The following is a 25,124-nucleotide window of genomic DNA, read 5'->3' as shown; positions in this document are numbered from 1 at the left end:
TGTGGGAGGTCCGTGGGCGTAGCCACGTGTGGATACGATGAAGATCCGGGGCTCTTTGTGGCCCTCGTGTGCGTGTGGACATGCGTGGTGCGTGCGCTCCCCGCCCGGAGACAAAGCCGCCGCTCGAAAGCCCGCACCGGGGCCGCGCGGGGCCGGGGGAGGCGCCCGGCCGGGCGGCCCCAGCTGTATGTAAATGCCGCCATCTGCCGGGCGGCCGGCCCCTCCCCCCGAGCCGCAGCTGGGCCGCCCGTTTGGCCTCCGGAAGGTGTGAGGAGCAAATGGGCAGGAAATTCCGTCTTCACAGCCCAGGGGCGCCCCCAGCTCCCTCACAGTGGGGGCAGGGGGCACCCCCGGGCCAAGGCCAGCCAGGGCCGGGGCGGCGCAGATGCTCCGGCTTCTGGATCTTAGTCGCGCAGCGCCAGGTGCTGGGTAAAGCCCTTAGGTGACGCCAACTCCCTTTTTCGCCCCAGAGAAAACATTTTAATGCTTCGAGGCTAATAATTGTTCGGGGAAATGGGGTTCGGCTTACAGAGCTCTTCAGGATGGTCAGTAGGGTACAGCCCGGCTGACCCCGGAGGGGGCTGGCGCTCAGCCAGCTTTAATGAAGGAGAGTTAGAGCCCCCTCTTAGGGCGCTGGGCTGGCTCCCTCTGGAGCCAGAGGCTCTGGATCTCGAGGTTGGGAGTTCAAGCCCCACACTGGGTGGAGAGATTACTTAAAAACCGTTTTTAAAAAATTTTTTAAAATTTTATTTATTTATTCATGAGAGACACAGAGAGAGAAAGGCAGAGACAGGGCAGAGGGAGAAGCAGGCTCCATTCACGAAGCCCGACGTGGGATTCGATCCCATGTCTCTGGGATCATGCCCGGAGCCAAAGGCAGACACTCAGCGGCTGAGCCACCCCGGTGTCCCAAGATTTATTTATTTTACAGAGAGAGGGCGAGTGGTCGGGAGGGGGCGGGGAGGGGAGTGTGGGGGAAGAAAGGGAGAGCAGCAGACTCTCCGCTGAGCGCAGAGCCCAGTGCAGGGGATGCAGGGCTCCACCAGCCAGGGCTCCATCCCACAGGCCCTGAAAGCAGGACCTGAGCTGAAATCAAGAGTCAGATGCTCAACCAAGTGAGCCATCCAGGCACCACAAAAATAAAATCTTAAAAAAAAAAAATTTCCTCTTAATCCTGAGGACTGGAGTCATGGAAGGTCTGCTCAGAGGCTGGGGAGGGCCATGGTCACTGTGTGGATGCCCCCAGCCTCTGTCTTCGCATAGATCTTCCACTCCCTCCTCTGTTGAATTCTGTTCTCAGCAGAGTTCCCCCTCCTGCAGGCACTTCCTTGACATTCACCAAGGTGGCAGGTACCTCCTCTGAGTCCCACAGCCCCCCAGTTCCTCCCAGCCATGACCCTTCTGGCATATGGGGTCTAAGGCTAAATCTGACCATGGTCCCTCTCCTGCGGACTCTTGCAAGGCTCCCCAGTGCCTTCAAAATACACTCTGAGGGGTGTCTGGGTGGCTCAGTCAGTAAAGTGTCCCACTCTCAATTTCAGCTCAGGTCTTGATCTCAAGTTGTGAGTTCAAGTCCTGCATTGGGCTCCACACTTGAGTGTGGAACCTACAAAGAAAAAGAGAAGGAAGGAAAACATACACTCCAGGACCCTAAGTTTGACACTTGTGGCCCTCCGTCCACATCCCCCTACCCTAACTGGCTCTGTGGCCCAAAGCAGAGCCACACCCCTGGGCCAACTACCAGGAGGCAAAGTAGGCCCTGTACTGGAATAGATGGAGGAGTGAGCTTCCCATCACAGGAGACATTCAAATAGAATTTGGACAATCTTTAGAACCTGCTGTGGGAGAAGGTAAATTCCTGCCTTGGGTAGTAACTTGGGAAGATAACAGATTCCAGGTCTGAGATAGCTGAAACATTTTCAAGGTCACAGAAATAGCCAGGCTTTATTGAAGGTTTGTGCCAGACATGATGGGATTTCAGGTGATTCTGTCACGTGTATGGAGTACACTGGAGGAGAGTTTCCTGAGTGTCTTTGGCTATGGAGGACTTTTCCTTACAGGCCGATCTTAGGGCCAGATAGGCCACACTGAGGTGACATGTGAGCAAGACCTGAGGTAGGGGAAGAGGGGCTATGATATGGATCCTGGGAAAATATTCCTGCCAGTACAGCAAGTGCAAAGGCCCCGAGGTGACTGTGCCTGACACGCTCAGAGATCCTCATTTCATTATGGTCAAATGCACCCTCCAAAGAGGCCTTGACTATTCCATCTGGTCTAAATCAGCACAAGTCCCCAAACCACTCTATCTACTTTCCATACTTTATTTTTCTTAATGCATTTATTACCTTGAGAAATATCTTACCATTGTCTCCTCCACGAGGTGAGAGCTTTTTACCTAATTTGCTCACTGATGCACCCTACTGCCTAGAACAAGGCCAGGCACTTAAGACTTAGGAGTGAATGGACAAGAGAGGTACTATCATTAATCTCTGATGAATGAGTAAACCAAGACCCCTAAAACCTAGCCCCAGGTATAGATAGTAGACCTTGGGGCTGGGAAGTTAGGCAAATTTTAACTTCTTTGTAGACATCAGTAAGGTTTTAAAAAAATCTAGAGTTCAAAGGCTCCATCAATCTGGCCCACAAAGTTACATTTTAATTATTAGAGCAACACCAAAATATTTAGCTGGTCCTGGCACTAAGTGCTGGCTGGAGGAGAGGCTGGGCCAGCCGGGTGTGGGGGCCGTCAAGCTGGTCCAGGATGCTGCAGTCTGTGAAGAGCCAGTGTGGTCACCTGGTAAGAAGGCTCACCGCCTGAGCACGGGCTGTCCTGTTTACCCCTCACAGCTGCTCCAAGATCAGTTCTCCCATCACCCCCATTTGTGAGATGAGGAGGCAGAGGCAGAAGGTACACAGCTACCATCCGGGTGCCTCCATGGAGTGCCTCCCTCAGCCCTCAAGCCTAGCCTACGAGGCAGGTACTGTTAACATTGTAGACGGGGAAATGGAGGCACGTGAGGTGAAGTAACCTGCTCAAGACCATGGTAGACAGAAGTGGTGAAGTTGGGACTTGAACTTGGACAGTCCGGATCCCATACTGTGGAGTGCCACGCAACTGTGCCGTCCACGTCAGGAGCCAGGACCCACGCATGGCTGCTTAAGTTAAAGTTAATTAAAATGATACAGAAACTCCAGTCCTCAGTATCATGACGCCGTATGACCACTGGCTGCTGGACTGGATCAGTCTCACAGAAAACGCCACCATTCAGGGCTACGACAGTCTGCCTGTCCTAGTTAGGACCCAACATTTAAAAATTGGGAGACTTAATATAAAAACCCTAAATTAAAAAAACAAAAAACAAAAAACAAAAACAACCTTCTGGCTTCTATTGAAAAAGCTGATCAAGCAACTCCAGGCCCACCTTCTCACAGGGCCACAGCTGGCAGAGGGGGTAACAGCTGCCCTCTGGTCCCCCCAGAACCCCAAGGAGCCCAGGCTTCGCGCTTGTACACAACACCCTGGCAGTGACCTGGCTCTAAATCCCCAGTGTTGACCTCTCTTCCCTTTTCCATAGATGAGGACTCACAGGGTGAAAGAGTGAGAAGTACTTTTTGAGGTCACACTGCACACAAGCCATGGCTAGAAGGACCTGGGTTTGCGGATTCCCAGGCGAGGGTTCAAAACCAATCCTGATCCATCAAACAACCGACACTGTGCTTGGCAGCCAATTAGCCACTGTGGGACAATGTCCCAAGAGTCCCGGACCTCACCCCGATGCCCCCATCTGGAGACTCTCCGGACACAGGAGTGTGGCATCTGGGATGGACTTTATTGGATGTGGCTGCCCAAGCCATGATCTGGGAGCACTGGGGCCTCGGGCCCAGGACCCAGGCAGTGAGTCTGAAGAGGCTCAGAAGTCAGGGCTGTTTGGAGCGAGGCCATAAGCGGTTGGTAAGAGAGCCAAAGAAGAGGTTCTGCTTGCTGGATTTGGAGAGCTCAGCCAGGCGCTGCTGTTCTTCCTGGGGTGAAAGACAGGGAGGAGGGTCAGCCCGGGCTGGGTATTCTCCTAGACTCCCTCATCCAAGGGGCCATCTTCCTTAAACCTCTGCCCAGCCCTAAACCCCTTCCCCAAGCTCCTAGAATGCCAGCCCAGACACAGGAGCCCAGATTCAAGTCCTGGTACTGTCATGATCCCCCTCTCCTGAACCCCGGGAACCTACCCCCCAGATCCTTTTTACCGTAAACATAGATGCTGGTGAGACCCCAGGCTCTTCATCAGACTATACTGTTCTGGTCTCTGAGCCCCAGTGTCCAGCCCTCAGCCAAAGGACCCCAGTTTGAATGTTGGGGGAATCCCAGGCCCAAATCTCCAAAGACTCATCCTTTGGGCACTCAGGAGCTCCAGCCCTACTCGCAGGCATCCAACCCAGAATCTGGTCAACCTCAATTTAGACCCCAGAGGATTTCTCTCCCAGGCTCAATCCATATTCTCAGCCTCATTTCCAAATTACCAGGATCACACTGAGAACACCAGAACTCCTTGCCCTGTCCCTTGGGCCAAGTGTCCAGGGATCCCCATTCTCCAGGCCTGACCCAAACCTCCTGTCCACACAAAACCTGGGCCCTCATATCTGCTTGAAATCATCATGGACTACACCTCTCCAAGATCCATGCTTGGCTTTCCTGCCTCCTGCTCTCAAAGCAGGCTGTGGAAATCAACCACCTCTTTCCCCATTACAAGAGCCCGACAGGACAGTTGTGTGGAAGACCAGGTCCTTGGTCAAGGTCTTGCAGCCAGAGCAGAGACAGGCTGCTCTAGGGGCCCTCCCTTGGGAACTGACGTGATGACCCCACCCATCTGCAGTCTGAGCACCCACCTGCTCTAGCCGGCTCTGCCGCTGTTTGAAAGCCTCCAGTGGGTCATCCTCCAGGGCGTAATGTTCTAACACGGTCCTGACATCCTCCACTCGGTTCAGCGCAATGGCTGTGGGCACAGTAGGTAGGGGTCAGGCAGGCAGAAAGGCCCCAGGGAAGCAGAGCCCACGAGGGTAAAGGTCAGACCCTGGGGCTGGTCAGAGCTACCTCGAACATTTCTTAACACGCTAAAAGGGCTCCCCTGGACATCCCCCCAAGAATCCCCTAAATATTCCAGAGCACCCCAAACATTCTCAGAAACTTCTAAAGACTGCAGGATGCTTGTGAATCTCTCATATCTCAAGTACCCAATTTTACATGTGGGTGGGGGGAGGCAGCCAGAATTAAGCATCTATTATTCCTCTTGAGACTCAAGGGCTCCAAGGCCAGTAGCCAGGAGGTCAGGGATTAGCCTCACTCTTAAGGAAGGCAGACAGGTCCAACAAGACCCGGTCATCAGAGTTGCCGTCCCAGGGCCGCAGGGCGACGCCATTGTAGGGCTGGAGGCGAAAAGCTTCCTTCTTGCAGTCCACAACTACTACGCGGGCAGGGTCCCGATTCAGACATGAAATATCCTGCAAGTACACACAGGCCCAGAGTCTCGTGTAAGCTACTACAATTACAATCCCAAAGACACTCAGCTCCACACAGCGACAACAGACAGCTTCCAAACCTCATATCCCTCCATTACCCCCAACTGTCTTCTTTGGAGAGCCTTCATTTCCCCCCACTCCCATCCCCAGATACCCAGGAAGGGAGAAGAACCTAGGAGCCCAGCCTGTGCTGAGGGCAGGCTAAAGTCCTGTCAGAATCAGATCTGGGGCAGAAGAAGGGTTGAGGCTGGGGTCAGAGCTGAGGCCTCTTTTCTTTTCCTCAGAAGGCGTCAGTACCCCACCCCCCAAGTCCCAGAGGACCACCTATGCCCCGCCCCCCCAACCATGACACCTTAACATGGTGCCCATCCATGTATCTTGTGGCATCCCGGAACAGGCGGTAGGAGATGAAGCCATGAGGGTCCACGCTGTCGATGAGTGGGAATGCAGTCTGGGGGTGGGATGGGAGACACAAGATCAGGGTGAGCCTGACCCTCTGGATCTCCTCCCACACCGACCATCCCTCCCCTGTCCCGGGGCCTTACCATGCCAGTCTCTGATGTAAAGATGACGATTTCATACAAAGGGGCAAGCTGCTGGAATAAAGTTTCGATGCCTGGACGCTTCTTAAACCTCCAGCCGGTGGCCAGCTGGGGAGGCAGGAAGGACAGTGGAGTCAGTGAGGACAGTGAAACGCCAAGACTCAGAAACCCCAAAGAGAACAAAGCCCCAGCCAGGGGATCCCCAGAACTAGAGTGCTCTCCCCCATCTTTGTAGCTCCGGGTGGGGGGTGCTCAGAAGCATATGGCTGTGACTGAGGGTCTAGGAGTCTGGAGGGTGTAGCACATATTGTGTGCTCAGCCACGCTCACAACAACCCACAGGGTGGGCAGTCTCACAGCTGAGAAAACCAGTGAGAGACGCCCCCTCCCCACATCACATGATGGATCTGGCTCCAGAGTCTCTGCTCTCAACTGTATCGAGATCTGGCCACCCATGTCTATCTAGTGTCCCCAGCCCGCTGCCTTCCCCAGGACACACCGACCACTCAGGGTGCAAGAGGACGCCTGTGAGCTCCAAGACCAGCGTGTAGGGCGGCTGGTAGTACGGCTCCTTTAGAGGGTCTGGGAGGAGGCAGGGACTGGTGGGCTCGATGATCATCTGTGGGGACAGGGACGGAATGGGAGCACTCAGACAAGGAGGCAGGGGCTGGGGCTGGAGGGTGGGGACTTGACTCAGAGTTCCTGCTCACCTGTCTGTAGTCTTTGAAATATTTGTATGTGCGGCGCAACTGCTGTACCAGAATTGGATCTAGGAGGATACAGGGGCACAAAGGGATTCCAAGATGAGCCACTGCTCAACCTCCCCAACAAACCAGGGGTTTATTTACCTACCAAACACAAACAAGTCTATACACCCACCTGGTTTGAAAGAGCTCATTTCTAAGTCAAAAAGTAGAAGGCAGGGACATAACCGCCAGGCAGGAGTAGATACTTTTATTCACCTGCCCAATTCTAATGTGAATACTTCTACTCACACACCACCCCAGCTATAAAACAGAATGTTTATGCATACATGTAACTCTGCTGACGTTATACCACCGTGTTCAGTCCGTTTTGAACCACTAGGCTTCTTCTACATCTGTCAGTTAAAGCTAATATGCTAAGTCTACTGAAACCATGCTAAATACACATATACACTTACATACTCTTAATCTAGTGGTTCTCAACTCGGAGAAATCTGGTCCAGTATCTTCCAGGGACTCGAGGCAATGTTTGAAGACACATGTGATGGCCACGATACTGGCAAATAGTGGACTGAGGCCTACCATGCTGCTCAACACCCTCCAATGCACCCACCACTCCCCACAACAATGCACTACCTGCTTCAAAGTACCAACAGGGGGACGGATGCCTGGGTGGCTCAGTGGTTGAGCATCTGCCTTTAGCTCAGGGTGTGATCTCGTAGTGCCAGGATTGAGTTCCACATCAGGCTCCCTGCATGGAGCCTGCTTCTCCCTCTGCCTATGTCTCTGTCTCTCTCATGAATAAATAAATACGATCTTTAAAACAAAACAAAACATGGGACACCTGGGTGGCTCAGCAGTTGAGCATCTGCCTTCGACCCAGGGCATGATCCTGGAGTCCCAGGATCGAGTCCCACACTGGGATCCCTGCATGGAGCCTGCTTCTCTCTGCCTGTGTCTCTGTCTCTCTCTCTCTCTGTGTCTCTCATGAATATATAAATAAAGTATTTGGGATCCCTGGGTGGCGCAGCGGTTTAGCGCCTGCCTTTGGCCCAGGGCGCAATCCTGGAGACCCGGGATCGAATCCCAGGTCGGGCTCCCAGTACATGGAGCCTGCTTCTCCCTCTGCCTATGTCTCTGCCTCTCTCTCTCTCTCTCTCTCTCTCTCTCTGTGTGTGTGTGTGTGTGACTATCATAAATAAATAATAAAAAAAATCTTAAAAAAAAAATAAAGTTTTTTAAAAAATTAAAATAAAATAAAATAAACAAAACAAAGTACCAATGGGGCCAAGGTTGAAAAATCCTGGCTTAAATGAATATACTGGGACAGCCCAGGTGGCTCAGTGATTTGACGTTCCCTTTGGCCCCGGACATAATCCTGGAGACCCGGATCAAGTCCCACATCAGGCTCCCTGCATGGAGCCTGCTTCTCCCTCTGCCTGTGTCTCTGCCTCTTTCTATATGTCTCTCATGAATAAATATATAAAATCTTAAAAATAAATAAATAAAAATAAACTGGGTTGGGATCCCTGGGTGGCGCAGTGGTTTGGCGCCTGCCTTTGGCCCAGGGCACGATCCTGGAGACCCGGGATCGAGTCCCGCGTTGGGTTCCCGGTGCATGGGGCCTGCTTCTCCCTCTGCCTGTGTCTCTGCCTCTCTCGCTCTCTCTCTGTGTGACTATCATAAATAAATAAAAATTGAAAAAAAAAAAAAACTGGGTTCAGTATATTCATTTTTTTAATGTTGTTTATTTATCCACGAGAGACACAGGCAGAGGGAGAAGCAGGCTCCATGCAGGAAGCCCGACGCGGGACTCGATCCTGGGTCTCCAGGATCACACCCCAGACCGAAGGTGGCGCCAAACCGCTGAGCCACCCGGGCTGCCCTGAATCCAGTTTAAAACAGGAAGTTTATCTGACTGCCTGCTTCATTAGGTACTTTTAGTTTAGTTAAACCACTGCCTATGTAAGGGCTTGCCTTTTCAAAACCAAAATGTTGATGGGACGCCTGGGTGGCTCAGCGGTTGAGCATTTGCCTTTGGCTCAGGGAGTGATCCAAGTCCCAGGATTGAGTCCCACATTGGGCTCCCTGCAAGGAGCCTGCTTCTCCCTCTGCCTGTGTCTCTGCCTCTCTTTCTGTGTCTCTCATGAATAAAAAAAACAAAAACAAAACAAACAAAACCCAAAATGTTGAATCTAGTTATGCTAGCAAACACACACATTTTAAACCTGCAGGTTTACCCGCTCTATCTATCTATCTATCTATCTATCTATCTATCTATCTATCTATCATTTTTACCCGCCCAATTTAAATCAGTATGTTGATTTATTTAAATCAGGAATAGGTAAAATCTTAAAAAAAAAATCAATATGGGACGCCTGAGTGGCTCAGCGGTTGAGTGTCTGCCTTTGGCTCAGGGCATTATCCCCGGATCAGGGATGGAGTCCTGCATTGGGCCCCCTGCATGGAGCCTGGTTCTATCTCTGCCTCTCTCTCTCTCTCATAAGTGGATAGATAAAATCTTAAAAAAAATAAATAAATAAAAATAAACTAGGGGGATCCCTGGGTGGCGCAGCGGTTTGGCGCCTGCCTTTGGCCCGGGGCGCGATCCTGGAGACCCGGGATCGAATCCCACGTCGGGCTCCCGGTGCATGGAGCCTGTTTCTCCCTCTGCCTGTCTCTGCCTCTCTCTCTCTCTCTCTGTGACTATCATGAATAAATAAATAAAATCTTAAAAAAAAAAAAATTATAAAAAAAAAAAATAAAAAAAAAAATAAACTAGGAAGATTACCCGGTTAAAACACCATTACTTACCCACCTGGCCAGCTTAACTAACCAATGTATTAACATGTGGGTTTGCAAACTTCCCCAGCACGAACAGGTGGCTTTCTGGACCTACCAATTATATTTTTCTCTGGAGAAGGGTCAGGTGTGACAGAACTGACAACTACTCTCTACTTATCTAACTTGCCAGAAACTCTCTCCCAAAAGCTGGTTAACTAAAAGGGAGGGAGGAAAGACATTGTTTTGGAAATGAGCCTGATGGGGTGGGGGGCTTAGGGGGAAAGAGGAGGCCATCAGAAAGAGGAGGGGATTAAGGGCTGCAGCCGCTCAGATCTAAGGCACAGGAAGCCATGCGTCTGGTGGTAGACAGGCCCCCCTCTCTCCAAGCACTCCTACCGGTGGACTCCCCTCCCCCATCTCTCCCTGACCATCTGCTCCTGGGCCAGTGAAGAGGACTGAAGAGGACTGCGGCTTTGTAATGCCCCTCCCCCCAAAGCCATCCAGCTGACTCCCCCACCCCCCAAGAAAGGAGGAGGGGTGGGGGGCACCAGAAGGGAAGGGTAACATCCCTATAAGTTGCAGGATGGGGAGGTTCAGCGGGGGGACCTCAGAACCTGTGGCTGTTTTTACTCACCATTGTCGAATTCATCAGGAATCTGGAAAGTGGAGACAAAAATGTACGGTTTGGGATGGCAGAGGCTGAAACCCATTAAACCCAAAAAAGGAATCTCCAGGGCCCTGGGAGTTGTAGGCAAAGGTCCCTGGGAGGGAGAGGCTCATCCTGAGACCTGCAATGAGCCTGAGCAGACCAAAGGGGAAAGGACCCACAGGATGGGACCCCTGGCAAGGCTTAGGGTCCCATTTGGGTCTCTCTCCTCCTCACCTTGGCACCAGTTTCATCCACAGAGTTGTTTCCTGTAAAGGAGACAGGAAGGAATGAGAGAAATTGAGGCCCGGTCTCCTGAGTCTTGAGGAAGGAAGAGGGCAGGGGGCCTGGATTCCTGGGTCTGAGGGAAGAAGGAAGAGGCATGGTCTCCAGAGGTCAAGAGAGGATGGGGCCGGTAGTCAGGATCCTGGGTTTCCAAGAGAAGAGGGACTGAGGCAGGGTCTCCTCAGTCTCTGAAGGAGGAAGGGACTACGGGGAGGGCTGGAGTTTTGGGTGCTGCAGGAAGAGGTAGCTTAGGAGGCTGCTCCAGGCCTCTCCTTCCCCATCTTCCCCTCTTCCAAATGACTCTCTGTATCCTGGTGCAGAACCAACTAAGAGTTCAACCTTGAGCAAAGTGGGCAGAGGGAGAAGAAAAGTCTCCCATTTCCAAGGCTGCTGTTCTAGTTGGCTGCCTTAAGGAGGGAGGAGCCAGGGAATGAAGATGGGCCAAACTCTTAAGAGAAAGGGGAGAGGTTCTGCAGAAGAGAGAGTCAAGGGAACAAAATTGGGAAACAGGCATATGTCCCTCACCAAAGATATAGACGACGCTCACAGTCCCACCGGCCCCGAGCAGCCCAGCCAGCCAGAGTGCGACTTTTTTGGCGTAGCTGGGACCCTCTGTGCCCCGCTGCTGCTGCTGTGGCCCCTGAGCCTGGGCCTTGGTGCCCGAGCGGCTCCCAATTTCCGTGGCCTGCAATTGAGAGGAGGTAGATTAGCCGAAAGAGAAGTGAGAAAGGTCAGGATGATTCTGGCACCCTGGTCAGAGAAGAATCAAGGTTGGGAGCCAGGAAGCAGACACCCACATAGCCTCAGGGTGTTGCTTCTCTGCACAGGCAACCAGGGGATTGGGTTTCTTAGAATAGTCAAGAACTTGACTGTCCTGGGCCGGGTGCCCAAGGGTTGATAGGCTGGGCGCCCAGGATCCCGCAGGGCAGGGAAATGAAGTCAGGGAGCCTGGCTTCCCTGAATGCCGGGAGCAAGGTGATGGAGAGCACAAAAGTGGATTGGACGGGTAGTTAAGTCATGAGGATGCCGGGGGCTCCCAGCAGTGGGGTACAGAGGGGAAGGGTTGGGAGTGGGGACAGAGCGGCCATCGCTTGCCTGGGGAAGTAAGGGCACGGAGTGAGGTCGGAAAGGCCGGATCTCCGTCAGTGTGGAGGCAGGTTGAATCAAAAGCCCGGGCATGGACCTCATCATCACCGCCACCACCGCGGGGACAGTACCCCCAGGCCAGTCTGGGACCCCAGCATCCCGGGCCCCTCCCCGCCAAGCATTACCTGAGAGGTCACCGAGATGGGAAACAGGTGACCTCCCTTCCCCCGGTACCCACGTAGGGTCCAGAGGAGGTGGCGTTCAGAGGACGCACTTCGGCCCCCAGGATCTAGCTCGGGGGCGCAAGCGCTGCCCACCCGGGAGGCAGGGAAGCGCCCCGAAACGCGGGCGGCGTTCCATTCAGCACCCTAAGGTGCTGCGTCCCAGAATCCTCGCGCGGCGCGGGCCGCCCAGAACTTCAGGAAGGGGCACCCCCCGCACTCGCGGGCCACCTGCATCCGGCTCACCTGGTCCGGGGTCCGGGGCGGCGGCGTCGCCAGCCTCGCGCACAGCCCCCGCGCGCCGCGCCGCAGCTCGCTCCGCAAGCGCAAGGCCAGCACCGCCGAGGCCGCCATCTTGCGCTGACGCCACGAGGCCCCGCCCACTCGTTCTCGTCGCCCTGGCCGGGCCGCGGCCTGGGCCAATGGGGGCTCGGGGGTGGGGCGGGCGGACGGGAGCCCGAGAAGGACAAAGGGCTGCGGAGCAGAGCTGCCCGCGTCCTCGCTTCGGGTCGACCCGGCGCGCCGCCGTCAGGCGTTCCGCCGACCCCACGCCTCCCCGCCCCTGCAGCGGCGCGGAGCGGCTCACGCAGGGCCGGGGGCAAAGCTGAGGCCGCCGCGTAGGACCCTGTGGCTGCGGATCGCGTCCTGAGAGCAAAGCAGCGAGCTAGTTCGTTTCGCCCACGTGGTCCGCCCAGGAAGCGGGCTGAAAGCCAGCGCTCCCAAACCCTTCCTCCTGAGGAGCCTGGAGGCCGAGTCTCTCCCGACCTCGCAGCCCTTTCTTGCCCCTCCTCCCCTGAGCTGCTCTAGGAAGGGTCTGGAAAGCCAGCGCTTTAGAGCGAAGGCTAGGCCAAAGGAGCAGCGGCCGCCTCCCCGGGTTGGGGCTTATCGAGACAGAAATCCATGAGTAAGGGGCGACAGGTGGCCGCGAAGACTCTCCCTCCTTACTTTAAAAGGAAGGGAAGTCTCATACTGCTTATGGGAACTTTGAAAGCATGGAAAATCACCATGTTACATTTAGGGAAAAATACTAAGGTCAGGCTTCTGGTCCCCTCTGGTGGGGGTGGGGACGCACGGACTGGGGTTGCTGTTTAAAGCTCTCTCTCCTACGTACTGTACTACGTACTGCCAAGCTGGGTGGTGGGTGAGGCATGGATGTTCTAGGGGTTGTAATATCTTTTCGAATATTTAAACAATTTTTTTTTAAGATTTTATTTATTCATGACACACAGAGAGAGAGGCAGAGACACAGGCAAAGGAGAAGCAGGCTCCACAGAGAGCCCGAGGTGGGACTTGATCCCGGGTCCCCAGGATCACGCCCTGGGCTGCAGGCGGCACTAAACCGCTGCACCACCGAGGCTGCCCCCTTTTCGAATATTTGAAATGTTTTATATTGCATTAATTAAAAAAACATTTGTCAAATGAATAAGGTGAAGGAAGGTCAGGGTACTGAAGCCCCATTCTCCAGCTTGCTCGTCTCTACCCTCAAGCCACCAGACAAGCCACAGAAATTCTGGTGTCGCTGCTCTGTGGGCTCAAGAAGAGGACCTTCAACTGCGGTATCCTGCACCATAGGAGGAATTTCGGTTTTCCTGGGGGGTTTTACTGATTTTCACTTCACGTAACTCAAGTGAGAGTGGGATGTTAACTTCAATGAGGGGCAGACTCTGTTCTAATAATCTTTCCAGTGTCTCCTCATACATTCATGCTGGGGTAGGCAGCATCATTTTCTAGATGGGGAAACTGAGGCTTAGGTGCCCCATCTAGTTATTTGCCCAGGAAGTAAGTGGGGTCTACAAATGACCGCACTTACAAAACAGACACACACATACACACCCCTTCTGACCAAACAGCTTTTTATTGAAAGACCGAAACACAAAAGCAAGCTGGGGAAGGGAGGATACAAGAAGGTGGGACCCTCCCCCAGACTCTACTCTGATTCCCATGAACATCAGGGAGGAAGATAGGAACTCAAAAGGAAAATAAAAGAAATCCTAAATGACCAGATTAGCCCTGGTCCGGACCCCAGACCCTGTGTCAAGAGCCAAGGGCCATGGAACGAAGGAGGGACAGACACTCCACTCTCTATCTGCCAGATAATCTGCCAAGTCCACCCGCCCTGCGTTCCTCAGGCCTCCAGGAGCTTCCCCAGGAAGCGGAGGTTGAGGATCTTGAGCTGCTCGTCAAGGTCCATGCGGACGATGCCATCCTCACCATCGATGCTCAATAGGACCCCTGTGGCTTCCCGATCCTCACCCAGGATCACCTTCACCTGAGGTGGGGAGGAACGGGGGTCAGGGTCCATGTCAGCAACCCAAGGCCCCCACGTCCCCTGCCCTACCTCCTTACCTTGTTGTTCTTGGTGGGGGTGATGGGCTCCAGGTGCTCACTGGAGATGCTGACAACCTTCTCACTGTCCTTTAGGTATACAGAGCACATGCCTCCCTGTGGGTAGGGACAGCCTGGTCAGTGTCCAACAGAGCACTGCTGCCCACGCTCAGAGGCCACCCGCTCAGGGCTCGTCCTAACAAGTTACTTGCCCCTAAGGTGATGGGCAGGAAAGGTCAAAAGCTGGGCCTGGTTCCTGGGCCTGTGGGGTGTGGGGGTGGGGTGGCCAGATCAGCAAGGGAAGCACCAGAACGAAGCTAACTTAGGCCAAAAGAGACTGCTTCTCAGGCATGTGACTCCATGTCCCAAGTGGGCCTCCTCACCTTCACAGACCTGGTCCACCACTGCCCTGCCTGCTTGGATTCCTCCGGACACAGTCCAAGTTCCCCAGGCTGCCATGTGACCTGGCCTAGTCACTTCTCTGGCCCTGTCACTCACCTTCCCCCTGGGCTTTTTATGTTCTAACCACAATGAACATATTTCAACTCCCCAGATGTGCCAGGCTTTCCCTCATCTCCAGGCCTTTGTAAGGCCCCCGTCTTTGGAACACACTTTCCCCCCTCCCCCACTACTTATCTTGGCTTACTCCTATCCAGTCTTCAGATCTTGGTGCAAATGCTGCTTCCTCCAGGAGGCACCCCTCCTGAACCCCTCAAAAGTTGATAAAGTTGCCTCCTCTAAGGTTCCCATAGCTCCCCTTGCTGTCAGGGCTTCTGGTATCCCAGCTCAGGTCACTCAGGCTGTCCCTGTTTGGGACACGTCTGCCTCCCCAACTAGGATGTGAGCCTCTGTGAGGGCAGGGCCTGGAGCCATCTTGGTCTCTGGTGTCTCTCTCTCTCTCTTTTAAAGATTTTATTTATTCATGAGAGAGACAGAGAGAGAGAGACAGAGACACAGGCAGAGGGAGAAGCAGGCTCCATGCAGGGAGCCCGACGTGGGACTCAATCCCAGGACTCCAGGATCACACCCTGGGCCAAGGATGGCGCTAAACCACTGAGCCACCCGGGCTGCCCCTCTGGTGTCTAGTTCATTCAAGTAACATTTACCAGAAGACCAACACTCTGTTGGTTCCTCATTTAGGAATTAGGGCTGCTTAGGAATGAAATACAGGCTTAGTAACCAAAGAATCACACACTGAATAAACTTTAAGCTAATTTTAGGCAGCAGGTAGGTAATGTGAAAAAAAATTACATGGACGGATAAGAGACAGACCTGAGATAGCTCAAAGGCTTCCCTGAAGGATGAAAAGAAGAGCGTCCCAAACAGAGGAAAGGGACAAGCTAAGGCCCTGAGGCTGGAGAGAACCTAGTGACTGTGCGGGATGGAAAGACCAGTAATGCTGGAGCAGGAGGAGCACTAGGGGTAGGGTGCCTGGCTCTAAGCTGAGGCCTGGCATAGGGAAGCTCTCCGTCCGTGTTACTGAACTGGTCTCAGAGGAATACGTTAACGTGTAATCTAGCTCCTGGGTGCCAGTCACTACTCCAGGCTAAGGGGGCCCCAGCCATGTACACAACATGCAGAAACCCCTGCCCTGTGGAGCCTGCAGGCCAGACCATCCACACTTGCCTTTCCAGCTATAAACAGGTACCAGAAAACATGGTTAGATGGTTAAAAAGAAAAAAACCAGTAACCACAGAGGTTGGGGACCCCAAATGAGGGGTCCTGCCCACCCACCGGCCTGGGCCCCACTTACTGTGACACTGCGGATGACGCCTGTCTGCCCCACCACCTGTGTATCCAGGTAGGTGTCCCGCACCTTCACCTGGATGTCAGTGGTTACCCAGTCGCTGGAGTTCTGCTCAATGCCTGAGCCTGGCGTGTGGGGGTTGTAGCCACCAGGGGAGGGGGCTCCGGGTGTCATCGGACTGTAGCCAACAGGGCTCGGGCTGGGGCTGGCCTGTAGGTGAAAGGGGGGTGGCGTTATTGAAAATAGGTCATCGGTCATCTAGCTTGGTTGCCCCCATAGACCCAAGACTCAACCTAAACCCCCCCCCCCTTTTTTTTAAAGGTTTATTCATCTGAGGGCAGCCGGGGTGGCTCAGCAGTTTAGCGCCACCTTCGGCCCAGGTTGTAATCCTGGAGACCCGGGATCGAGTCCCATGTCTGGCTCCCTGCATGGAGCCTGTTTCTCCCTCTGCCTGTGTGTCTGCCTCTCTTTTGCTCTCTCTCATGAATAAATAAATAAAATCTTAAAAAAAAAAAAAAGGTTTATTCATTTAAGAGAGAGAGAGAGAGCACACATGCGTGCATGCAGAAGTACACGAAGGAGCAGAGGGAAAGGGAGAAACTTCAGCAGATTCCTCACCAAGCGTAAAGCCTGATGCAGGGCTCAATCCCAAGACCCTGAGATCACGACGTAAGCAGAAACCAAGAGTCGGCTGCTTAATCAACTGCGCCACCCAAGTGCCCCCTAGCCCACCACCCTTAAGGGCATGCAAGCTCACCAGTACCTGATAGGCCATGGGTGAGGGTGTGGGGTGGTAGCTGGCTGGAGAGTGGGTGTTCTGGTAGCCTGCTGGGCTTGGCGCCACCTGGTGGTAGCTCTGGGGGCTGGGGCTGGGCTGGTAGGAGCCTTGTGGGGAGGGGGCGGCATAGGGGGAGAACTGGTCTGTGTTGTACCTGGAGAGTCAAAGACAGAAGGGCGCAGCTGCTGGGGACGGTGCAGAAGAGAAGAAGGTAGTGGCAGCAGAGAGGGTTTGGGCAAGGGTTGATTAGGGTTAGCCCCAGTGGACTCACATGGCTGGCGTCCCTGGTGTCTGTGGGTTGTACTGTGGGTTGACCTGTGGGGATGAGGGGTCAGGATAGCCGGGTGTTTGGGGATTGGGGGTGCCCCCATAGGCCTGTGGGGATGGGGTGGGCTCGTCGTCGAAGGCATACTCGTATTCTTCCTCAGCCCTGTTGGAGAGAGAAGTCTGTTGAGAAAGACTGGTAATCACAGCAATGTAGCAAATGCTTCCAGAACAGCAAGGAACACCTCACAATGGCACTGAACACCCCACAACAGCCCCAACCAGAGGCCTCCATTTCATAGCTGAGCAGCCTGGGAGGCAGAGACAAGGCTGCCTGCCCAAGGTCACACAACTGGTCACATGACCTAAGTCACACAAATCTGTCTCCAAGCTCAGGTCTGATGCATAGCATGCTACTATGGTGGGGATTAGAGATTATCTGACCACCCATCCCAGCCATACCTAACCCTTCGCACATGAACAGCGTGGGGATGGAAGCAGAGTGTTCAGGGAGGGCCATGTAGACCCCTCCAACCACACACAAACACACGGGCTCAAAGAACCATGCCTCCCACCCCTGATCCTCACCGCGACGGTGTGTTAGGGTTATTGGGGTCCCAGGCCCCACTCTGAGCAGGAGTGCGGCTGCCATCATGCAGGGGTGTCTGTGAACCGTAATGTGGGGTGCGGCTGCCTGAAATGGGAGAGTGCGAGAAATGAGTTTGTCTGTTGTGTCCTGTCTCCAGCCCCACCCCTATGTCACCCCTTAAGCCCATCCCCTGGGCACACTCACCATCCTGGAGAGGAGTCTGGGAGCCATACATGGGTGTGCGGGAGCCAGAGCCATACATGGGCGTCTGGGAGCCATACATGGGCGTCCGTCCATAGGTTGAGGTCATGCCACCTGGGCGCCGTGAACCCCTGTGGACACAGAGAAGTAGTGGGGTGAGTAGGGCCCCCTTACCCACCCAGCAACCCCCCTCCTGGCCCTGCCCTGCCCCAGCCCGTACACTGTAGTGAGCCGCTGACGGTCCACAGAGATGGTCTGGCAGGTAGAGTGCAGCTCCACGCGGGCTGTGGACTCAGTGGCATCCTTCACCACACCAATGTAGCCTGGTGAGGAGACCGGAGGTCAGGCTGAATGAGGTTCTCCACCTCGTCCCTCCCCCAGCCCTCCAACACAGCCCTGAAGGCTGAAGGTCACCTTTGTAGGGCCCTTGGGAGATGCGCACAGTTTGGCCTATGAGTTCGTTGTCTCTCCGTCCCCGACCCCTGCTCATGCCTCCGCTGCCGCCACCAGGGCTGCCAAAGCCACCACGCTGACCTGGGGAAGAAGAAGATCACCAGTCCCCAGGGTCATGTCCTCCCCTCACATGCTGTGTCCATTGACAGAGCACCCTCTCAAGCCCCCTCTTCACCTGCCTGACTCCCCCAGTGCACCCCCACTGGTTCAGGAGCTTCCTCTGGGGGCCCCCACCAGAGCCCCAGCACAATTGTGGCCACTCTGGCCTGCCATTGGGGGCAGTGGTGTGGGAAGGTCCTGGTCTCTGTGAGCCCCTACATGGCCAGGCCAGCCGAGCAGGCACTCAGTGAGTGTGAGCTGAATGATCCCACCCCCCCAGCCCCCAGATACATCCCCGCCCCACTCTTTCTCACCTCCAGCGCTGGGGTGCATGGGGCTGCTGATCCGGGGGCTCATAGGGGCAAAACCACCCACTGTGAAGTTGGTCACATCTCGGGGCTAGGGAAGGGACAAGAAGTGAACTGGCTGGCAGGGCCTGGGTGATAGACTCCTGGCCCCCATGCCTCTGCCTGCCTCTTGCTTGAACAGGCCTGGCAGCCATCTCTCCCAACTCCTAGTGACAATGCCTCGATTTCCCTTTGGGGAAACTACCACCCCTGTGCCAGTGTGGGCCTGTCAATCAAGAGGCCTGGTCCTCCCCTGGCCAGGACTTTATGGCCCCGGTGACCTAAAAACTGCAAATCGGGAGAATTTCTCAGCCCAATGTTTAGGGCTGTGAGGACCACCCCTGGTCCCAGCTCCCCAGATCCAGGGCCTGATTTCCTTTCCAATACTTGGTTCTGCATAGCTTTCCTACATGTTCTAACTCAGAGCCCCTGCATCTGCTGCTCCCCAGAGACAGGCAGCTCTGGGCCCCTTCATTCGGATCTCTGCTCAGGTGTCACATCAAAGATGCCTTTCCCTGACGACCTCCATCTAAAGCAGCAACCCCGTTATTCTCTCCCCATTATTGTCTCTCTCCCTATCCTGTTTAACCTTCCTTCAGATTGCCTATCATCACCTCACACTGTACGATGTACGTATCTATTGATCTGTTCATCTCTGGGGTAGCATCTCTAGAAGGGCAGAGACTTTTTGTTCATTATTCTATCTCCAGTGCCAGGCACCTAACAGGTGCTCAATAAAACGGAATAGATGAATGATTTGATTAAAAGCTCAGAATCCCAGTAAACTCTACCAATGACCTGAGCCTGATATCCGCTCTAACCCTCCACAAGCCCGTTCTTGTCACTGCGGGGGCCAGAGAAGGCTGGAGAGCTGAGCCAGGAACCCAAGAGCCAGGAGGCCATCACACCCGCCTCACCTTGGAGCCCCCTGCCAGGACGAGGTGGCGGGTCTTGCAGACAAACATCCCCCCGTTCTCCACCAGTTTCTTGCAGTGCAGGAAGGCAAAGCTGCGGAAGAGATGGCGAATTTCGCCCTCCCGGCCCTGAGTGGGGAAAGGACGGTCACTCTCATGGCCATGCCCACCCCAGCAATTTCAGGCGTGGTCAACAGGCAGGAGCTTATACTCACTGAGTGGGGGCCATCAATGACCTTGACGATGTCTTTCACATGGATGTTATTCTGTTCTGAGTCCAGGGCCACAGCAAAGCGGTTGTCCTTCTTTCGTGTCACAGCCTGGTGTCTGACGGTCACCACCTTCCCATACATGTTCAGCACCTATGGAGGGAGGGGGGGATGCTGAGCTGTGAGAGTAGAAAGAAGCGATGTGGAGTAGGGCTTTCCTAAGGTGGAATGATCCTTCCTTGTGGGAAACCATCTCAAGCTCTGCGGAAATCTAGCCTCCTTGGCTCTGAGGACACTGCTGCCGAGGCACTGCGTCAAACAAAAATGTTCCCAATCATTTCAAAACACTTTTGGGAAGAGACTCCATCAGAGACCTGAAAAATGGGTAAAGGAGTAAATATTAACATAATTTTTACCCATCTCTGTGTGCCAGGTCATGTACTAAATTCTTCACACAACATTTCACTGAAGCTTCAAAACTTCCCTCTGAGATGGATGTGGTCATGATTCCCATTTTACAAGGGGGAGGGGGCAGATCTCAGGCCCAGAGAGGGCAAGTCACGAGCCCAGGGTCACACAGCATGGAGCAATAGGACCAAGATATGAATCCAGAGTCCAGGGTCCTAAGCATTAGGACTCTGACTCCCACATCCACTGGGAAGGGATGGAGGGGAGGAGAGCACCTGCAGCCCCCAGCCCTTGAGCAAGCACCTGTGTTTACAATATTTGATCTCAGGGCTTCAACAAACGAAATACATGATACCGATTTCTCCATTTTACAGGGTATGAAACAAGTACAGAGAGGGTAATGACATGCCACCTGCCTAACACCACACAGCCAGCCACGGCTGACAGAGCCAGATCTGCCACCCAGAGCAGTGTGGGTCTTAGCCACCACGATCTGCCACCTCCCTAGGACGAGGAGCTCAAGGGAGAGGAAGGAAGGCAGGCCCCACCACTGAGTACAACACACACACACCTGGAAGGTCTCTCGCTCCAGTCGCACGATGACACCCACGGTCTGGGGGTCCAGCTGCACCAGCTCCCCCCACTCATGCTGGCCCCCCACATCCACACCCGATGCCGTCTCTGAGCAGAGCTGCAGGTCCCGGGGGAGCACCTTCAGCTGTGGGAAACAGGAAAGGGTGAAGCAGGGTCCAAGTGGCTCTTTAGCCTGGGTCTCATTGGGCATGTTCCACCTCGACCCCAGTCCCCCACTTACCTCGTGCATGGTGAGGTCAGAGAAGAGGATGACAAAGTTCTCCTCCACTCGCACAATGAGGCCTGTGTCACCTTCAAATCGACCAGCAATCACCTTCACGTGGTCCCCCATTTTAAAGTACTTCCGGAGCTCCTGGGCTGGGAACTCCAGCATGTCCTGGGGATTGGGTATGGGGACACTGAGCAGGTCAAGAAAAGCTACTATGGCCCACCTGCTTCCCCATCTCCAGAAGCCGCTCATATTCTCAGAAAAGACCTTGCCAAAACCCACTCTAGATTTACACCACCCAACCACAGACTCCTTGCACAACCCTCAGGCTGCCCTAGAGACAGCTCACCTCAGACTCAGGAAATCAGCCTGGATACCCCTTTACTCCACACACAGAAAGCCTATCCCCAAAACATACGACACAGACTAAACACTTCCTCAGACCTAGCCAGAGAAAGCCTCACCCCAGACACATCATGCTAGCCTGGACAAACCCTCAAAACAGACAGACAGACACAGACACCCACACCCTTAAAGCAAACTAAAACCAGGCAGCCAGCTTAGATTATGCTATGATGACACCATGCTCTCAACCCAAAAGTACATATGGGCCGTGTGGTAACTACCTTGAGGTCCTCGTGCTTGGGCATGATGGTGATCTTGTTGCCATCCACGCTGAGGATCTTGCCCTGCAGGTTGATGAGCTCACCCTCACACACCTCCACATTGTCCCCAGGTTGGAAGTTGTGTTCCCGCTCCTTCCCTGCAGGGATAGATGCCGGGTTGATGTGAGGGCTGCCTGCCACAAGCCACCCCGTCCTCTGGAGGCCTGAGCTACTGACAGGGACCAAGTACCTGTGCTCTCGGTCACCACCTCAAGGTCAATGCCCTCTGGCTGGTCCTCAAACTTCTCCAGCTCGGAGAGTGTTGGCTTCACACCCTCTGTGATCTGAGCCCCAAGGACAAAGGGAAGAGGAGGAAGTAGACAAAGGTCAGTGTCACAGCCCAGCCATGCGGGCTAGTGAGATGGTGAGATTTATTTCCCCAGGGACACTCCTACACTAACGGCTTGGCAGATTAAGCAAGAGAGACCCAGATAACCCACTGCTCTGGGACCTGGACTTGGCCTCCCTGCACCCCACCATGGTAAGCAAGATGCCCTCTGGGACCCTCACCACAGCAGACATAGCAAAGCTCTTGAAGAGAAAACCCTTCCGGCTGTAACGGTTCCCCTCGAAGATAAGGAAGTCACCATCAGAGGCAACATCACCACCCAGGGACCTGGGATTTTGTGGGGGAGAGAAGATTGCAAGGGAAATTAAAAAGAGAATCTTGCTGAGTCTCAGGCTCCTCTGCTGGCAGACACAGCAGAGCAGGGAGAGGATCGCAGGATGGCTGTCCCGTCCCATCCCATCCCATCCCATCCCATCCTATCCCATCCCATCGAGTGACCTGTCCCAAGCCCAAGGGCTCCTCCCTGTACTCTGCTGCCCTCTCCCTACCTAACTGTTCAGCACAGTACACCTTACCCTCTGATGAGTTACTGTTTGATACATCTCCCAAAGGGCGGACCTTTAACATTTTTCATTCACTGATCTTTCCTCTAGAGCAACACCTCACACGCACACCAGAGGCACTCAGAGAATACTAGCTGGCGTACTGGACGGTGCCAATGGTTAACATGCCTGGAGTACTGGACGGTGCCAATGGTTAACATGCCTGGAGCATTCAGCCTGCACCTGGCCACATACCTTGTGGACTCTTCCCCAAAGTCTCTGATGTCACTAACATGATCCACATTTCCCAGGGAAATGAGAGAGTGAGGCTCGCTTGGGGCACACCTCATGGCGAGGGTGGTCTGAGTCAGGATTCAAAGGCGGGGGATGAGACTCCCAAGCCTATGCCTTAATTTTCCTGGCCCTGCATATGGGGTGGGGGACACTCAGTTTCTGCCCACGCTTCTAGAGTGAGGAGGGAAAGCCTGCCCCACTCCCAAAATAGGGAGTGTGGGGGAGCAGGCCAAGCTCCTCCTGCCACTCACTCAACCCTCTTCTTGTTTGAATACTGAGTTTGGTAGAGGCCCAAGCCAGCTCTGCAGGCCATGTCAGGGCGCTCAGGAAAAGGAGGTCTGATCAGGTGGGACAGCAGGAGGGTAAGTAGGTCCAATTTAGGCATATGACGTATTAGCCAAGTCCTGGGATGCAGCTCAAAAGATGTTCTATAATCCCCTTAACAGAATGAAAAACCATCTGGTGGCTCACGAGGGGTTCCAGAACAGGACAGTGGGAAAAGGGTTAGTGCGGCTCTCATTCCTCCAGTTCCTCCTCTCCCTCCCTCCCCATCAGGAGCCCTCTGGCTAGCCTTGGAACAATGGGGTCACTGCGCTGCTCCAAAGCTTCCTCCAGCTGGGGAGGGCGAGGGATACATCCTGACGAGGAAGGGCTCTGTGGCCTCATCTCTGCTGTCCAGGGATCAGAAGGTCAGGGAAAGAGACCTTACAAAGCCTGACAGGCTGAGAAACCCCATTTTAGCATGTGATACTGAAGCCAAGTGCTATTCTGGGTACACGTGCTCTGTAACTCATCTGATTCTTGCGACAATCCCAAAAGGCAGGGATCATTACTGTGGATGTTTATAGCACAGGAGCCAGAGGCCCAGGGATGTTAAATTGGCTGAGGCAATACTCCCAAGCTGACCACTCACAAAATAAGCCACAGATGGGTCAGGGGGCCCATTCCCTTGGGGGAACCTGCAAAGGTGCACTCTGCATCACAGCTCAGGGAACTCTGCCCAGCCAGGTCCCAAGGACACTTACCTGATCTTCTCGGCGTCAAACAGCCTCTGGGGAGGCCGCTTAAACTTCTTCCTTTTAGCAAACCAGTCTTTCTGTGGAGGAGAGGGGGCATGGGTGGGAAGGGTGAAGGAGGAGCACTCAGCCCCCAGCAGGATGGAGCATCCTCCCCACCCATGAGGCACAGTGTGTCCCCCTGGTACCAAGCTCATGCGGGCCTTGATGCGGTCGTAGTCAATGCGGGGGATCATCTTCAAGGAGATCGTGTTTTGGCTGGGTTCCACATAATCCACCTGAAGGGAGGAGGGGGTCAGGAGGGCTCTGGCCCTAGACATAGAAGGGCAGGACGGGGGATGATGGAGAAGAAACTGGACTGCTGACAATTCCCCATTCTCTGTAGCCTGTCTCCCCTCAACTCTGAAGCAGATTACCCAGTGCCTGCTTGACGTATCTACTTGGATGTCTAAAAGGCCCCTCAGGGACGCCTGGGTGGCTCAGTGGTTGAGCGTCTGTCTTGGGGTCCTGGGATTAGGCCGGCATTGGGCTCCCTGAAGGGAGGCTGCTTCTCCCTCTGCCTATGTCTCTGCCTCTATGTGTCTCTTATGAATAAATAAAATCCTTAAAAAAATAAAAAGAAATAAAAGGCCCCTCAAAGCTAGTACAACCACAACTAACCTCCTGGTTACCCCCAATCCTGCTCCTCTTCTAGTCTTCTCCCATTCCATCACTCCTTCTGCACTGGCACACAGCCTGGGAATCGTTCTGAACTGACTTCTTACTCTCCCGTCCATCTCCAGTGTGCTAGCAACTCCTGTCAGCTCTGTCTTCAGAAAATCTGACCTCTCCCTGCTCCTCTCAACTGCAACTCAGGGCCTGTCCCACCATAACCTGCTCCCAGGACTATGGTGGCAGTCTCCTCACTGGTCTCTGTGCTTCTATAGCCCCATCTGATGCAGTCCAGGGTTTGACAGCCAGCTAATTCTTTGTTGTGGGGGCTCTTCCCTACATTGGAGGACGTTAGCAGCAACCCTGGCTTCTATCCACTAGATGCTAGTAACTACCCCCCTCAGTTGACACAACCAAGAAAAGTCCCCTGCCGGACAATACTGCCCCAGCTTGAGAACAGGAATTGATTCTCAATGAAACTACCAGAATAATCCTATTAAATTCCAAGTCAGGCTATGTCCCTCCATCTCCAGTAGAAGCTAAAGCCCTAGGATGGGCCACAAGCACAGTTCCCTCCTTGAGCCCACCTCCTACCACTCTCACCCTTGAGTACTCTGCTTCGACCAGGGCAGCCCTATTCACATGCTGTTCCTTCTGCTGCAACACTCTTCCCCAAGAATTCCACAAGGCTCCCTCCCTTACCTCCTTCAGATTTTTACTCAGCATGCTTTGAACATGCACAGAAGATGGTCATCT

At 54.1% G+C, this 25,124-nt stretch overlaps 2 protein-coding genes across 7 annotated transcripts in view; both read right to left on the bottom strand.

Moving 5' to 3' along the window:
• Window positions 1-3,809: 3,809 nt before the first annotated feature.
• On the bottom strand, window positions 3,810-12,174 carry TIMM50 (translocase of inner mitochondrial membrane 50). The gene is made up of 11 exons (XM_026009923.2): window positions 12,022-12,174; window positions 10,994-11,153; window positions 10,421-10,452; window positions 10,172-10,193; window positions 6,760-6,818; window positions 6,549-6,668; window positions 6,054-6,158; window positions 5,861-5,959; window positions 5,334-5,490; window positions 4,879-4,985; window positions 3,810-4,020 (listed from the first exon to the last, which is right to left on the bottom strand). Exons 1-11 carry the CDS (start codon window positions 12,127-12,129, stop codon window positions 3,919-3,921), a joined length of 1,071 nt encoding a protein of 356 aa, XP_025865708.2. The 5' UTR covers window positions 12,130-12,174; the 3' UTR covers window positions 3,810-3,918.
• A 1,437-nt stretch (window positions 12,175-13,611) lies between these two features.
• Window positions 13,612-25,124, bottom strand: part of SUPT5H (SPT5 homolog, DSIF elongation factor subunit) — a 28,823-nt gene continuing 17,310 nt past the window's right edge. For all 6 annotated transcript variants that reach the window (XM_026010069.2, XM_026010068.2, XM_072752311.1 and 3 more), the window contains 19 exons: window positions 23,906-23,995; window positions 23,727-23,797; window positions 22,087-22,192; window positions 21,767-21,860; window positions 21,538-21,674; window positions 20,924-21,079; window positions 20,681-20,827; window positions 19,708-19,854; window positions 19,496-19,621; window positions 18,546-18,630; window positions 18,094-18,213; window positions 17,900-18,002; window positions 17,683-17,810; window positions 17,478-17,583; window positions 16,897-17,055; window positions 16,611-16,779; window positions 15,854-16,057; window positions 14,122-14,217; window positions 13,612-14,044 (listed from right to left, as the gene is read on the bottom strand). In XM_026010069.2, coding sequence (XP_025865854.2) covers window positions 13,901-14,044; window positions 14,122-14,217; window positions 15,854-16,057; window positions 16,611-16,779; window positions 16,897-17,055; window positions 17,478-17,583; window positions 17,683-17,810; window positions 17,900-18,002; window positions 18,094-18,213; window positions 18,546-18,630; window positions 19,496-19,621; window positions 19,708-19,854; window positions 20,681-20,827; window positions 20,924-21,079; window positions 21,538-21,674; window positions 21,767-21,860; window positions 22,087-22,192; window positions 23,727-23,797; window positions 23,906-23,995 — 2,388 coding nt within the window. In that variant the 3' untranslated portion in view covers window positions 13,612-13,900. The remainder of the gene's footprint in view (window positions 14,045-14,121; window positions 14,218-15,853; window positions 16,058-16,610; window positions 16,780-16,896; window positions 17,056-17,477; window positions 17,584-17,682; window positions 17,811-17,899; window positions 18,003-18,093; window positions 18,214-18,545; window positions 18,631-19,495; window positions 19,622-19,707; window positions 19,855-20,680; window positions 20,828-20,923; window positions 21,080-21,537; window positions 21,675-21,766; window positions 21,861-22,086; window positions 22,193-23,726; window positions 23,798-23,905; window positions 23,996-25,124) is intronic.

This window comes from Vulpes vulpes, chromosome 1 (assembly GCF_048418805.1).
Source record: "Vulpes vulpes isolate BD-2025 chromosome 1, VulVul3, whole genome shotgun sequence".
In the NCBI taxonomy this organism is placed as follows: domain Eukaryota; kingdom Metazoa; phylum Chordata; class Mammalia; order Carnivora; family Canidae; genus Vulpes; species Vulpes vulpes.
This window is presented reverse-complemented; position numbering and strand designations above follow the sequence as displayed.